The sequence below is a fragment of the Neocloeon triangulifer genome, unplaced genomic scaffold, assembly GCF_031216515.1.
Source record: "Neocloeon triangulifer isolate White Clay Creek 2 clone unplaced genomic scaffold, ASM3121651v1 ptg000014l, whole genome shotgun sequence".
In the NCBI taxonomy this organism is placed as follows: domain Eukaryota; kingdom Metazoa; phylum Arthropoda; class Insecta; order Ephemeroptera; family Baetidae; genus Neocloeon; species Neocloeon triangulifer.
The window spans coordinates 22,309,288-22,326,224 of record NW_026775556.1 but is presented as its reverse complement, the minus strand read 5'-3'; the positions used below and the strand labels follow the sequence as shown (position 1 = coordinate 22,326,224).

Sequence of the window (16,937 nt, the reverse complement as noted above, 5' to 3'; positions counted from 1 at the left end):
TCTCGCGTTTCATATAAAAATTTTACGCTGTCGCAGAAGAGACGTGTAAAATATAATTCTAGGTGGAAAATAAAAGAGGCGCCGTTACTCTCGCGAGGTCCATAAAAGAACTCATTATCTATGCAGACGCGACTAATAGCCAAGAGTGCAGTGCTCGCGAATCCCGGCGACGCATAAAATGCAATTCGTTTTTCAGCAGACGTCGTAAAATAAACACTCGGAAATCCCATTTGATAGATTCTCGCGCGCCTCCGTTTTCCCGCCGACGACGATGATGGAAAAGGCGTAAAGTCACGCTCCATGGACTCGGAAACTAATCTTTCCCGGTAAATCTAGATGAATCGCTGCGTTCGAAGACTTCGCAAGGCGGAGATTTTCTCTTTAAATGAGGATAGACGAAGTGGAGATTATTTAAAATTAGGCATTGTATTCAAAAAGGAATTGTCTATCTTGTTTTACTGTATTCTTGTGTTTTCAAACGTTTGATTGACCTTCTCACAATTTCGTCTACCTTTTCATAATGCCAATGAACATTTTCATTATCAAAGATTGACTGGAATGATATCCCACACATCAATATCTATCTATAGAAATAAAACATAATTGATAATGTCGAAGGATTTTAAATATGTTTAGTGCTCTTTTTGATAAGAAATAATATTAATGAAGATTCTAATATAAAATAATTGATACGCTATATCAAATTAATAATGTAAGAAATAATTAATTATGTTTAAAATATAATTAACGATTTTTTTATATATTTTAAGTATTTAATAATAATGATAACAGAAAAAAAAATAATTATTCATTAAGTAACTTTATATTAACTTTTGCTAAATATATTTTTTTGCATTACTTGGCCGTACAATATTTAACTGGTCAGCTTTTGTGGAAGGGTCGCCGCACCCGCGCGCTGTAATTAAAAATCGCTCGTGGCCGCTAACGGGCGCGGCCGGCACCAGTTTATCGGGGCTGGTGCTCACTGAGTGCTCGTTCGTTCGCCACCATTGTTCTCCACTAATGACGTTCTGTTGTTGACGATGACAACGGCAGCGCCATCGCTCGAGCGCGCCCGGCTTATTGTTTATTGTGAAATATTGGGAAATTAAAGGCGACGTCGCCGCCGCGAGGCTCTTTGCAGCGCCAACTTCCTTTCCAAGACGACGACGAATCGCTCCTGGTGAAAATTGCGTAAAATCCACCGGCTCTCGGCGTCTCGGGGGAAATATTGATTTTAAAGGGCGATGCTCGACGATCGCGCCATTTTTAAAGACTTGATAATTGATCTTTTTGTAAGTACCGACTTTGCTCTCGTCCAGGTTGTAGATTTTAATTCCAAAGAATTAACAAATCGTTTTAGTATCAAAAATTGTTCAGAATCAAGCACTAAGGAAGGTGTTAATTTCCTTCGGAGACTGAATTATAATTTTTTTTTTATCCAAAATTTAATTTAAAAATCTATCTTAAATATTTGTATTTTTAATTATTCACTTCCCAAATTATTGCTAAAAATACAAATTAAATAACACAAAATTTTTGAACTAGATTTGTAATGAAATATAAATATCAAAAGAAAAATACTTGGCATGAAATTAACATAATAATTTTAACATTAATTAATCATTTTATCCAATGAATAATTTACTATTCCCCCTAAATTCACAAAATCCAATTACACATTACAAATAACGTGTCAAACTTTCAACTTCTTCTCCTTTCTTATTCATCTCTCTTGCGTTGTCACTTGTCTCCGTTTGATCGACGTCCGACAAAACTTCCTCATTACGTTAAAATTTATGCGAACAAGATCTTCTCGCTCCTGCAAAAATGATTATGAGTGATGATGGTGCTAATCAGAAACGCAGCACGCGAGTGCCACCGTCATTTATCATTGCACCGCCTTTCTTTTGTTCCCTTCCTCCATCCGAGTGAGGGCGAGATCCGCTCAAATGATGCTTTTTCCTGCTAAAACACAACGCGCCGCCACTTCATCCCATTGTTGCACGCGGCGCCGAACATCAATCCTGCCTCTGCTTTGATGCACTCTTGATGTACGAATGTGTCGGTACTTGGCACGCACTAGAGCGAGAGGGGACGAGCAGGACAATATAAATCGTCTATGTGCATAGACGTGGTCCAGCTATAAAGCACACACAATCGACCAAGCTGATTGACCGGCGCCAGTCAGGGGGATGGAACGAGGTGATTTTTTTCCTTTCAAAAATGAATGACATTCAAATTTCAAAGGGAGTTCAAAATGATGGGTTTATTATAAATACATACAATTATAATAACTTGGCTAATTTAATTCAAGTCCATTCAAGTCTTCCTGATACTTTTCAATTCACTCCAAAAGGTCTGAACAAAATTCATTCTAACAATTTGGACCGTTATTAAAATTAACTTTTTTTACCTTATATCAAACCGATGTTTTACATTATATTTTTTATTTCTCTGATCCCATTAAAAATTCCATTTTCTCTCTACACTGTTCTATTTAAACCATTTTCTGTACGAATGACAACATTTTAATAAAAACTTCAAATTTTTGAGAAAGGAATCTTTTCAATAAATTAAAATGCCTTTTTATATTCTTCAATTTTAGAAAGACAAAAATCATCAATTTCAAACGTACTTAAATCGATTAAAAAAATTTTTTTGGCTTATTTATTAATTTTAAGAACGAGTTTTTGATTTTAACTATTTCATACAATTTCATAATTTATAATTTGAGCTTAAAAACCATATATTTTTTTGTATTAATCAAAAGACTTTTTTATCAGTTAAGAAATTTATCAGCGAGAAATGAACAGGTTCAATAATTCTTTTATCTTTGACGCTAGAGATATTTATTTAACGCCTTTGGAAGTTTAATTTTACTGCTTCGGCTTTGTGCTAAATTGGCTGAACCAACTCCCTTCTCGGCAGTGAAGGAAATTGCAATTTCCTCTATTCTGAATGCACATCCCTATCCTCTCTACTTTTGAGAGAGAGATAAGAGCCGACGGAGAGTTTCTCCATTTCAATATAGACGATTGGTGGCGGTGCATCCGCAGATATAAACAAGCTGGCAAATCAATTCGACTGATAAACCCAAAGGGAAATTCAAATCGCGGCGGCGGAGAAGAAGAAAAAAAAACTCTTCTTCCATCAGTATGTGCGGTGCACGCGCGCGAATTTCGCACTCGAACGGAGATAAACTTTCCTTCCACACGCAGATAAAAATAAATATCCGCGGGCTGCGTCAATTTGTATTGAAATGAGGTGGTAGGGGATTTCATCCCTGCAGTTAAGATATAAACCTCTTTCTGAAAAAAAGTGAAGATGAGCATTTGCATAATATCATCACAAATTCCGACTGCTTCTTATATATTCAATCAGCATTCGTCGCAGGATTCAAACGCTCTCTTTCTCGGCTTGTTAGCGATTCATGGATTGAATTAGCTCGAGTGGAGGAAAAGAGAGAGCGTGCCGAAATTGTCCTTTTCTTATTTCCTATTTATCGGGGCGGCTTTTCAATTCATTCTCGAGGGCGAATTTGATTAAACCGAATGGAAATAGAAAAAGTTTCCATAGAGACGAGCCGCCTGTCAATTGCACACGTGACGCGCAGATTTCCATCTTTGCAATTTTCCCTACAATAATATTTAAATTCTATTAGCCCCACTTTTCCTCTTGTGCGGGCAAAAAGTTGCGAGACGAACTCTTTATGGCAATTCAAACAAATGATCAGATTAGGCGCGCCAACGTGTCCTCAACCGCCGTAAAAATATAAATAAATTGCTCTTGGAATGTGAAACTCAAAGTACTGCACTTTTTTACATCATCCTCTCTATATATTTTTATTTTATTTTTATGTTTTTTTTTTTGCAAGGCACCAATCACGGTCGACCGGATCAAATTTTTACGAGCTGCTCCACCGGCCTTTTTTATTGCTGATCAAATTTCACTTTCGGTTTCGGGTGATCGTCCGTCCGTCCCACCACGGCACCCCGACGAAATAATTGTAACAAGCGACACCGGCCGGTCATTATTCCTGCTTTACGACGGCCGTTGACCCAGATTTGCGCCGCACCTCCGGTCGTCACAATAACAATCCATTAGGCCAATCGTGGACGGGCAGTTTTTCGTAACTAGACGAAATTGAGTCGCGAGAGTGGACCGACGTGCTTTTGGGGGGTAATATTCGCTAATGGCCCTGGGGTGGCAAAATCTTTAGGGGTTTTCACCGCAGGAACTGTGTTGGAATTTGTTTCAAATGAAAAAAATTTCACCAGATTTTATCCGAATTGATCGGTCGCTCAAAATGCTTATTTTTTATAGAAAAATATTGAAAGAATTTAAATTGCATTGTTTTAATGGCAAAGAATTTCTTATTATCACGCTTAAAGTCCAGTTTGTAACTGGTTAAGTTTATTTATTAATAATATAATAAATTAGTTTATTCGCTAACGTTTTGTCCATCTTTTCTGAAGAAAAGGAACTTAAATTTTTATCACATCTCGGTACATTTTTAATTGATATTAATATTTTTGTTTTGATGATGATATTTTTGTTTTGTTTTCAAAGCTTCCTTATTATCTATTTTAAACAACCTTTTCCTTCTTCTAATATAATTTTTAAAAACAGCTTTACAGCTGTCAAATTTTATATAAATGATAATGAAAAAATTGTCCTACCTTGTCTCTGAGAAGATCACGCACTCGTCCAGCCTGCATGCGGAACTGGTGCAATTCCAGTTCCAGTTCGACGCACCTTTGCTGCCAATCGACAGTGGCCGGCGGCGGCCCTGGCGCAGGTCGACCAGAAGCTGCCCAGTAGGCCAGCAAAAGGGCCGGCGAGCTCACGTCTGCTGCCCCCGCCGCCTCCAGCAGCTCCAAGTCAGCCAGCAGACGCTGCTGGGCGCTCGGTCGAGGCTCCTCTGCTGGGCCTGGACCGTAAGAAACTGAAAATTTTAAATTAATGAAATTTAAAATTATCATTATCAGATTTTAATTGGAATCGGCATATATAAGAAATGAAAAAATTTATCTATTAGCCATTAGCTTGCCCAAATTATGTCAGTAATTCTGTAATCCAATCAAATTAATTTTGTGTTACAAATAGAAAGTAAATTTATATTTTATTATAGTGTTTAAAATAATGCATTAATTTCCTTAATTCATTCAATGAAATTTTTTTATTTATTTAAGGAACAAATATTGATTTTAATAAATTTAATATAATAAATAAAAATATAATGTAAAATTATTCTTATCTAATGCAGTATTTAATTTTACTTTTTAATTATAGTTAAATTTAATTTTGATTTATTTTGTTTTTAGTTTAAAACAAGATTAAATTTTAATTACTGTTAGGAGGCGACATGGGTGCTCTAGCTCTCCGAGGCAAAAGCCTTGGGCTGCCTTGTGGTTGTTGTTGTTGTTGCTGCTGCAAGTTGTGCGTTAATTCGGTGAGGTGGGACAGCCGATCGAAGAGCTGCGAGAGACGCGGCTCCGGAGCTGGCGGAGGAGGCGATGTTCGCGGTGGCGACGGCGGCAGGTCAGGCTCGTCGTCCTCCACTTCCGGGGGCAGGCGACGGTGGCGTGGATGTGGCTGCGGTGGAGCCATTCTTTGTCCACCTGATCAGCAAATAATATTAAAAAAAATTGTTTAGTCACTTTAGTGAAAAATCATTCACTTAATAAAAATGACCAAATGGAAAATAATCAGAAAATATTAAAATAATCTGAAAAATCTCTTGAAAACGTAATTACTTTTAGGAATCAATTATTTAAATTAATTGAATTACTGAAAGAAATTATATCTTGAATTAAAATTTTAAACATTCCAAATTCCAATTAATTAAAGTATAACACAAAAATAAATTATATTTTTCACAGTCAATTTTGTGCATTTTTCTTTTCATTTGATCAGGAAATAATTCATTTCACATTAAAAAGAACTAAATATTTTTGTGTTTAACTTTTCATAAATATTTTCAATTAGCTCATCTCTCAATGGAGAGCTACTTTTTTAAATTTAGAAGCACATTTTTCAGGTTTATGCAACCTGCTGGCCAGGTGTGCGGATCCAGTTGCCTACCCTGGCACTCACCTGGCTGTCGCGACGGACTGCCCCTGGCATTGGCCTCCTCGGCCATGTTTCTCCTATGCTAGGCGGGCGAAGACGTGGCCGCGTTTGTCTGGTTGCGCGGTCTGCTCGAAGACCTTCTGTCCGCCATGTCTGTGAACAATTCAGAAAAAAACAATAAAAATTGCTGCAAATTCATTGAAGACAAAGTAAATAAAATGATATCTTTGAAAAATAAAGAAAATAATAACGGCGAGAGTGAATTTCCACTTTCCAACTTTCGAGAGGACTTTCCGAGGCGAGAAATCTGAACTTGGGCTATAAATTAGGAGGCCGGAAAGTATGCGAAGTGACTTTGGAACAACTTATTTCTGCGATGCAGGCACCAGCGGCTGTTTCAACTAAAATCCCAGCTTAACCGCCCAGCTAAAAGATTTATGCACGGAATTTCTCAAGTGCATTCAAGGCGGCATCAAGTTTCTTATTAAATCAACTATGGTAATTAAGGAGAAATATATAAGAATTGACTTGGAATTAATTATGCACATAAATTATTTTACAGATTACCTTTTAGAAGTGAACTTACAGCTTTGGGTACTTTTTTTAAAAATAATTCTAATTTTTTGGTCCTTGATTTGATAAATTTAAATTTAATTTGTGCATATTTATCTACCAATTAAAAGACCATTTGAAATAAGATGTATGTTGTTTAAATTCATAGTTATTCATGTTAATAATTTTTTCAAAATTTATCTCGATTTTGTGGAAACCAAACTAACTCGTAATAAAATACCGTTTATACATAAAAAATAGCCCTCCTAACCCCCAAAAGCCTAGTCAGCCTAGTGTTATATTATGTACTTGATGTGGTGGAACGAGTATGTGGTCTATTTACAAGCAAAGTGATGGACGACCATTCCTTTACGGTTGTTTGCCCGAAAGTTTGCCGCCATCCATCTATTATGTTTGCACTGCTCATATTTATCAATAAAAGGACCAACAAAAGCTATGCTCGGGCGTGGAGGGAAAAAATTCCCGCAGCGCAATGAATGCGATCGCCCGCGGACTTGGTCCTTTTATAACTTGATCAGCGCCGAAATCCAATAAAGCACACAATCTATAAAAAGAAATAGCAGTGGTGTCTCCGTAAAAAAGAAAGACATGGATTGCGTTTTACGCCGAGTTTAGGCACAGAGGCTGTCGGCCAGCGTTTGGCCCGTAATGACTTCTGGTCTGGGCCGGCGGCCAGAAAGTGTTTGTTTGCCATTTCTTCCTTCCTGCGCCGACGGACAGGTAAATCACACGGCCGTTCGGGCAGATATTGATTGGCGCCTCGGGTCGGCTATCAATTGGAGCCGAGCAACAGCGTCTCCATCACACGGCTCGCTGCCCGTTTCGCAAACGAGATGCTGCTGAAAACGGCCGACGAACTGGCCCGTGCCAATCGCACCAAATTGGTCAGCTTCCGAGTCGAGCGTCCGGCTCGTGAATGCTTTCGAGCAAAATCGCTGGTGCAGCTGAAATTGCTGCTGGAAAAAAAAGTGCTCGCCGAAGACACAAGTGGAAAATTGGACTTGGAAGAGAAATATATGGCAATTGTATTTTAAGTTGTATTGAATTATTTCTTTATAAGATTTTTTAAATTATTGATATCTATAGTTAAAAATTTAAGTAATTAATGGTCTGACACAATGATCTAGCACTGCAAATGAAAGCAATTTCTCTCAAACAAATTTGAATTTCAATATAGACAAATTTATTTTAATTTCATAAATTAATCTTATACATCTATAATTAATACACCCAATGTAACGAGGAATTTACGGATTTTTTTATGTTAAGAAAAATCAAATTTGACAAATATTATTTAAATAAGAAAACAAAATAATTTAAATATAAAATTATCTTTCCCTTATAAACAATTTAAAAATAAAAAAAATTAATATAATCAAGTGTGTATAAAACTTTTTAAAAATTGCATTCTACATTATTTTCTTTGGCATTTGTGATATGAAAGAATAGCAATCTTTTGACTTGTAAGTAGACGGCACGAGAAAAACATCAAGTTTGCATGATTTGACAGGCAGGTGCTGCTGCCGCTACTCTAGAAAGCAAAGAAAAAATACACCATGTTGGCAGCCACGGTGGAATATAATCACACACCTAGGTGCTTTTAGACGATAACACGTTTGTAATGGGAAAAATATTTATGCTGATGTCTGTTCTTGCAAAAAAATGCATTACATTATGCAAATAAATCAGATCATTTGTGAGAGAACGAAAGATGGCGGACGAGATATTTTTTTTCCTCTTTTTCCCAGAAAGCAAACAAACACGTCCAATTTCCAACAGCAAATCAAATGTTTGCTGAGGACAAACGTTTTCGAAATGGGCTGGTCGTCCCAAGATGATTTCTCGGCAAGCTGATATTTGTTTAGGAACGGACTGCAGATGGATGTTCGAGAGCCGCAAGATTCCCACAGGAAATTAACTTAAATTAGCTACTAGGAATTGCAAATTTGCTCATTTTTCGGTACTCCCGCCGGCAACGAAACCGCCGGCATTTAATTTGAGCATTTCGCCTCGAGAGACGTTGCCAGTTTGTTTTTAATTTGACTGAATGTAAGCAGAAGTTTGCATCAGGCTTTCAGCCATTTATTTTACTCCGAAGTTGTTATAATTGCTTTTATTATATCAATGTTTCACTTAGAATTTACCCTTTTGTTCAATTAACTGCTGATTGTTCTTATTTCTTGTAATCCCTGAACAAGAACTAATAATTAAAATATTATAATTGATTCTAAAATTTCTTAAAAAGAAAAAAAATGATGAAACATGACAAGTTCCATCATACTTGTGATTAATCCTTTTATTTTCTGTTTCAACTTTCTTTTTCAGTGTAAAATAAAAACAGCAGGGTGGATCCAGGAATGATTTGGGTGTGATTGTTGATGAAAAGTTACCATTTTGAAATTCATGTATGTTGTTGGGGTTGGAAAAAGGTGCTTCCTCCTAAATTTTCAGCTAAAAATATTGGGTGCTTTTCCGGGAAATCAGATTTTTCCAAAAACACTAAAATACCAATATCTCTGCTCCTACTATAAATAAACGTATGCTCTTTTCACGTTCAGACGTAACTTTTTACGCCCGACAACTTTGCCACTGACAAATTTTGCATAGGTCAAAGGTCAAGGTCACTAAATTACAAATTTCACTTTTAAACGCAATTTTCGCAAAGAAGCACCCCTCAGATTTTTTTTGCAGTATAGGAAAAAATGTAGCCCCGAGTGTGTAAAACAAAATACTTGATTTTCAGAATGGTAACTTTTACTGTTAAATTTATAATACTAACTAAATATTAAAAAACAGTAAAAAATCGCTTTTCCGCAATAGAAATTAATTTTCAACCAGCGATAACTCTGTTTCTGTTACAGAAACGACAAAATGTATAATGACAAAAAGTGTTTGTCTTGACTTTTTGCATCCAACCATGTATCAGTCAAGAAGGTCAGGTCACCTAAGGTCATTGACCTCGGTGACCTGTGACCTTTAAACACGATTTTGCAAGTTTTCTGTGTAGGAAATAATAAAACCCATTTAAATTTTGAAAAATAATTTCAAAAATTAGCAAAATCGTGTTTAAAGGTCACAGGTCACCGAGGTCAATGACCTTAGGTGACCCGACCTTCTTGACTGATACATGGTTGGATGCAAAAAGTCAAGACAAACACTTTTTGTCATTACACATTTTGTCGTTTCTGTAACAGAAACAGAGTTATCGCTGGTTGAAAATTAATTTCTATTGCGGAAAAGCGATTTTTTTACTGTTTTTTAATATTTAGTTAGTATTATAAATTAAACAGTAAAAGTTACCATTCTGAAAATCAGGTATTTTGTTCTACACACTTGGGGCTACATTTTTTCCTATACTGCAAAAAAAATCTGAGGGGTGCTTCTTTGCGTAAATTGCGTTTAAAAGTGAAATTTGTAATTTAGTGACCTTGACCTTTGACCTATGCAAAATTTGTCAGTGGCAAAGTTGTCGGGCGTAAAAAGTTACGTCTGAACGTGAAAAGAGCATACGTTTATTCTTAGTAGGAGCAGAGATATTGGTATTTTAGTGTTTTTGGAAAAATCTGATTTCCCGGAAAAGCACCCAATATTTTTAGCTGAAAATTTAGGAGGAAGCACCTTTTTCCAACCCCAACAACATACATGAATTTCAAAATGGTAACTTTTCATCAACAATCACACCCAAATCATTCCTGGATCCACCCAGCAATGAAACTTCTTTATTATTCAGACAATTTAAAAATGAATTATGCTATAAATCTGATAAATTTCCTAGAAATTGGAGGAATTCATTAACATTTAATTGACAGCACATTACTAAAATAATATCTAAAAATTATCTAAATATTCAACAGAAAATTACTTTAATGTAATTTATAATTCAATATTTCAAGTTTTAATTAAAAAAATTCAGCTTCGGACTTCGTACGTTACATTAAAGCTGGATTTTATCCCAAAAAACATCACTTACCCTTGAATAGGTCAAGTTCTCCTATTGATTAAATCAAAAACTTTGCACACTTCATGAAATATCTGTCCCTGCAAGAAAAAAAAACCCATTATTGATTAAGTTGTTTCGAAAACCACAACTTTTTCAGAATGGTAGAAATTGCGCGAGGGTGTAGCCGCGTTAAATCGAAGGGGCACTCTTTCTCCATCTATCAAAGCGGCACTTGACACGGCGCAATAATCGATGCGACAATTCCGTTTCTTTCCCTCTCTTTCGCGTTTTATTTGGCCTTCACTTGTGCACAATGCATGTTGTGAGCTGCGAGTGGCGAAAGAGCGCCCGCCGAGAGGAATGGTATAAAATTTTATTTGCTTTCGGCACATAAAATCGATGTTGTGTAGCCATGGCAGCAGCGGCGGCGACAAGAAGAGTTGAGAGAGCGCAGCGGCATCATCATCAGATTTGCTCGCCGCTCGCACTCATGTGTAAAACTTTCTTCTGCCAGCCTCGCTATCTCAAGCCCTACTATACGGAACATACATATATATAATTCTTTTGTAGCGGCACTCGAGGTGTCAGCCACGGCGCACAATGTCACATCACAAATCCGACCGCACGCCCCGACCCCTTGCCCAGAGAAAAGACACAAAATGCGGCAAAACGCACGGATTTTTGGTCTAGGGGTGTCGCGCGGCATTCCTCTGCATCGTCTATTTCTGTTGCAGTGACAAGTATTTTAGCGACGCAATATTATTAAGAAAATATTACATAATATTCATCAAATTTTGTTACAAAATGATCAAGTTTTTATATTTAGATTACAAAAAATTATAATTTTAATTTAATCTTAACTTGTTTTTATTCATTTTTATAGCTTATTTTTTCCATATTGTTAATTTTACACTTTAAATTATTTAAAGTATTTTTTGCTTAGGATTTTTTATAGCTACTTATTCTGAATAATAAATAATGAAAGTGTTCTGGAGGATAAAACAATTTTCTTTAAATTTTTATATTTATGAATTTTATTAAATTTATTTAGAGGGAATTTAAAAACTTGTTAAAAGTTCTAAAAAGGAAATCCTTCAATCTCTATCCAGCCATCCCTTATCCATCCATTTTAAGGAAAATAAATACAATTTAATGAAATATATTAATAACCATTTAATTAGAATGAATTTAAGAAAATTTTATTATACATATTTGGAATAAATGTAATGAAACAAGAAAGGATCGTTTAAAAACTATATTTCTTAGCGATTTTGTCCAACAATTCAATTTTTCCCTCTCAACAATTGCATTTCTTTCAATGTAAATTTTTTGAAACAATTGGGACCCAAAAGTTATAATAATTAATGCACTCACTAAAAAAGTCATCAAAAATTGTATGAAATATTTCTCATTCTACCTATGGTCAGGTCAGGAAAAAAAATTGAAAAATATCGTTGATTGTATTCTTTATCAAATATAATTTGAAAGAAAAAAACTACTTAAATGAATTTTTTGTTTTTAATTTAGCGTTGGGGGACTAATTAACAAGTCTAGTGAATTTTCCACAATCAATTTTTGATAGAAATTTTTACCCACCTGTTATTATGGACAAATATTGCAAATCCCTACTCCATCCATATAATTCTCGTCTATTTCTACAGACAGGACATTCTCTAGTTTTAATTTCCATTTATTTTTTTTTCTTCATTCCTCAGTGCGCCTCACACACGTCAAAGGCGAAACGCGAGAAGAGGTTTATATTCCGTTTACCGGCGTCGCAATATATTCCATTTCCGAGAACAAAGCGGGAAAAGTCGAGGGGAAATTTTAATATCATACAAATCTGCGCCTGCAAATACACCTATGCTCAGTCAGCATTTCGGTGGGGATGACTGGCCACCCACCCACTTTGACTCAATTTCGGCGAAGCGAAAGGGAGGATTTTGAGGCGCACCCGAAACTGGCGTCGTTATTAATACTGGAGGCGAAAGGAGCGCACAAGAGTGAGAGCAGCTGCGAATTACAGTCGGACGGAAATTCGCCGCTCGCGAATCGTTGTGTGCATAATTAAGCGGCTCGGGGCGTTTTTTGCTCAACAGCGCGAGTTTCTGCTCTCTGCAAATTAACAACGAACGGCGGCACTCTGTTGTTGCTATACATACACTTGTGATTCGGCTTTTCAGCTCATACAACAGTCGGCCTGCTTGAGAGTTGTGATGACTGCTTTTGATACAAAAGCAGTCGTCTGTTTCAGTCGGTAATGAGACACAAGATTTCAAGTCTTGATTAGACAGGATATGAATTTGATATGGAGACGGTTTCAGTTCAAATTAATCGTTGCCTCAAAAGTTTCATTTTGCAGAGGGTTTCAAATTTACTCTGAATTTTGCATAGGACAGGAATTTTACAGAAACCAAAAAAACAAATTATTTATTATTTTAAAATTATGAAAAATGATTTTTTTTAAAGTGACAAATTATAATAAACCGGCAATTTAAGGGTTCAACGCAATTTAAGCAAAAGGTTCTCTAAATATCCATTTTTAGTTTTTTTTTTAATTATAAAAATTAAGACGGCAATGATATTTAAAGACAGCAATTACATTATAAATATTGTGTGTACAACAATAAAATAATTGTCTACATATTTGTACCCAGGAACTTATTGCAAAACTGTAAAAAAAAATTAAAAAAATCTGCAAATATACCCTATAATTTTTTAATATGAAACTATATATCTTTGGAACTAATTAAATTTAAAATTATTCATCATCACATCAAATTATATGTATTCAATCAATGGAAGTATAAATCCAATTTGTGAAAATTCAATTATCCTTTTCAGTTTTTTTTTAATCGAATTAAAAATGTTTTTTTTTTAGCATTGACCTGATCCAGTGTGAAAGGAGAGAACTTGAATAAAATTCAACTCACAGCCGTAAAGAGCGCCCGCCAGCCGGTCGCAGACGGCGTTTCACACAGAGACGTCTGTGCGAAAACCGCAGAGTATCTATCGTTGGTTCACCAGCCGTGCGTCTGCCTCCAAATCCATGTAGTGCACCACACTCGATAACCACACTTTAGCGACTAGATCGGAGGAAATCGACAAATTTAACTGCTCGTCCTGTTCTCCCCTCGGCACTTCTCTTCCTTTTCAATCCGGGAGGGCGTCGAGCAGAACTACTTACAAATGGGTTCGGGGTTGAAGGATTTGAAAAAGGCGTGAAAAGATGTGGCACACGCGGCGGCGGCGGCACTGCTTATTTTAGCATTAATATTTCCTCGGGTGCCGCCAGCTTGAGACCGGCAACGTTGGCATGCACGTGTTTGCCGCCGAGAGCGAAAAAAAACTAACCCTCTTCAAAGGAAAGAGTTGTCTGAGAGTATAGTGGGTGTGTTTCTATTTCGGAAGAAGAAGAAGAAAGTTGCTTTTTTAACTGCCGACAGAAGTCTAGAATTATTTTTTGTTTCCTTCTTCTAGCCGACTAGGGAGTCCTCAGCATCCGACGAGTCTTAAAAAAAAACGACGCAGCTCAAAGTGAGGACTATCATCGCGGCCTCACTTGCACTTCTTACGAGCTGGAAAACCCCACGCACGGAAATAAACAACCGACAGCTCATTGGACTTGAAAGACGTTTGCTTATTTTGAGTTGGAGCCAAAATATTGACATTATTCATAATCATATTCATAAAGAAAATCGGTGAGCAAAGTGCAAAATATTTGATTGTTTGTAAATGATGTACAAAGAGAAGGTTTGTACAATTAAAAATTTATATAAATATTCGTACACATGTTGTGATCAATAAAATTTTCTAATCTAATATAAATATTCCTGATATAAATACTAATTGACAATTTTTCGAAGGAATACAAGTAAATTATTTATTTTCAATTCTGAATGTCAGCTAAGCTCTGTAGAATTATAAACAATTTCAATACAAAAATAAGTTAGTTTGTCATATTTTCATAATTTTTCGCTAAATACACACCTATCTTGTGGGAATTAGGTCCTCATTGTTAAAATCTTGTTAAAAAAAGCATGATAAAATAAGCTAAATTATCTTAAAATATATTTTAATAGCAAATCTGATTTTTGCAACTTAAACAATTTAATACTTTTGCAAAACTAAAAAACATAATCCCTGTTTTAAGTAAAAATTAAGAAGATAATAATGTCATTGCTCGAACCACTATGATATCTAGAAAAAAGCTTTAAAATTAAATGAAAGAGCCGCCTGAACACTCAACTTCACGACACCATTGCTGTGTTTCGTGCTCTGCACTAAATTTGCACCGATCCAAGTTTTCCGCAAAAATATTGAAAATAATCAAAGCATTGCTCGAATCACCTTGATGACTACAAAAAGGCTTTAAAATTAAATGAGAGAGCCGCCTGAACACTTAATTTCTCAAAACGTAAAAGCTGTTTAAGCTCTTCCAGCTCTCGCGTTTTTTTATTAATTTTTTTTTTTTTTATAGGGAAATATTTGGAATATAATCAAAGCATTTTACCGGATTCACCACATTTTCTTCCATAATTATTTATATTCCTGCTATCGGCGGATCGATAACAAGCCTTTGTCCTATTCTATCCTGCATATTACTCGATTCAAGTTGCGTACAGTGATGGGAAGTTGGTCTCTCGTACTTGCTCGGAGGCAGGCAGCACCAGTGGATTATCTGCTCTGGCTGTGCCGCCGACGGCGGAAAGCAATTTCTGCTTATTGCAAAGTGCATGATTGCATTCGAGCGCGCCTCGCTCGCAATTCCCTTCTCCGGTACGTTTACGGAATCAAGCACCTCTGCTGTGCAGTGCAGCTTAATTGTTTCCATCTCTCACGTGTGTCGCCGGCAGATATTGTATTGTTATTATTGCTATTTCGCTTTTTCTGCGCCATCAACAGCCGAGCCGACAGAGAAAAGAGGGACGGAGCGTGCAACAGTTTTAATTAAATTGCCCAGAGTTTGCGCTTCAGGCAAGTGAGGTGAAGCAGCTCGGAAAGATGGATTTTCTTCGGATTAATGAAGCTCAGTTTATTTATATAAAGAGGAAAAAAGATTTCAAACACGAAAAAAGGCAAATAAATAATATTATGATTTAAAGAAGAGTTCGGAAACCTTATGTTTTTTCTTAATTTCAAAGAAACTTTTAATGAATCAATTTTTCATGGAAGAAATTTCATCATTGGTAATTTGTGTCATTTTTTTCATTATGGGGTAATAACTTTATTTCATTATTGACAAAATTGAGGATTAAACATTTTTTGTTAATCAAATCCTTTTTAGTCCAATACAACAATCTATCACTGGCGGTTAAAATTTCCAAATTGTTTCCCTAAAATTACCAAAAGTGGTTCCTAATTTTGTAACGCCTCGATTTGATTCAGCCAATTAGGAATGAATAGACCTCAATTTTTCCCCTTTTTAAGAAACCAACTTTCCAACCGATTTTGCAAATAAAAAAATTATTTATTATTCCAAATAACCTCCCAATTAAAATATCTAGATACAATTATTTTTTCTTCTTTTTTTTTAATAAGCCTTGTGTAGTAGTAAATTTTGCCCTAGTTAATACTTTATTCAAGAAATTTGCCTTTTTTTATCAGTTTTTCTATATCGATTATTACATCCATGCATTGCATTTTCTTATATTTTAAATTTTCCTTTTAATCCCAATATTTATAATTTTAATTAAAATGTAATTTGTGTACTCTATAACCCGTCTGAAGAATAAAATTTAATTCCTTAATAATCACTGAATTGTATAACCAGGAGTGAACAAAACAGTATTTATAAAATTATATTATATAATTTAAAACATCACAACACAGAGGTTTTTATTTTATCTTCTAAATATTCATTTACTATGCACCTAGGTATAGATAATAAATTAATTTATTATTTAAATCTTTTAACAACGAAAAATAAGAAAAAAATATAGGATTTAATTACAAATTTAAATATAGTTTACTTTTATAAGTTTCAAGTACAAAATTATAATTAATTTTATATTTGCCCCCCATTGAAAATTATCATTTTCTTTAAGTCATTTTTGCTTTGTATAATAATATAAATTTTTTTCACTTGACCTACTATTCAAGCCATTTTAATTTTTTTTTTGCAATTAATTAGTGCGTCCTTTCAATTCAATTCCCAATTAGCCCTGTGAAGTTTTTGCATGTGGTGCCCAACAACTCCAAAAAGGTCTCGTCCTCCCTCTATTTTGAGTGTAATGAGCGCAGAGGTCGCGCATAAAAAGTAACTCGCAGCGATTATGTTGGTATTGTGATGTTACGTTACACCCCATAATTGCCACACTCGACATTACCACTCGTTTTCTTGTCTTAA

General features: G+C 35.4%; 1 protein-coding gene across 5 annotated transcripts in view; it reads right to left on the bottom strand.

Annotated features, from left to right (window-relative positions):
• Positions 1-16,937, bottom strand: part of LOC132199740 (uncharacterized protein CG43867) — a 142,370-nt gene that overhangs the window by 98,420 nt on the left and 27,013 nt on the right. For 4 of the 5 annotated variants that reach the window (XM_059624689.1, XM_059624687.1, XM_059624688.1 and 1 more), the window contains exons 2-4: positions 6,088-6,228; positions 5,355-5,624; positions 4,683-4,948 (exon numbers count right to left, since the gene is read on the bottom strand). In XM_059624689.1, coding sequence (XP_059480672.1) covers positions 4,683-4,948; positions 5,355-5,624; positions 6,088-6,145 — 594 coding nt within the window. In that variant the 5' untranslated portion in view covers positions 6,146-6,228. The remainder of the gene's footprint in view (positions 1-4,682; positions 4,949-5,354; positions 5,625-6,087; positions 6,229-16,937) is intronic. The other variant, XM_059624690.1, reaches the window with a different exon arrangement.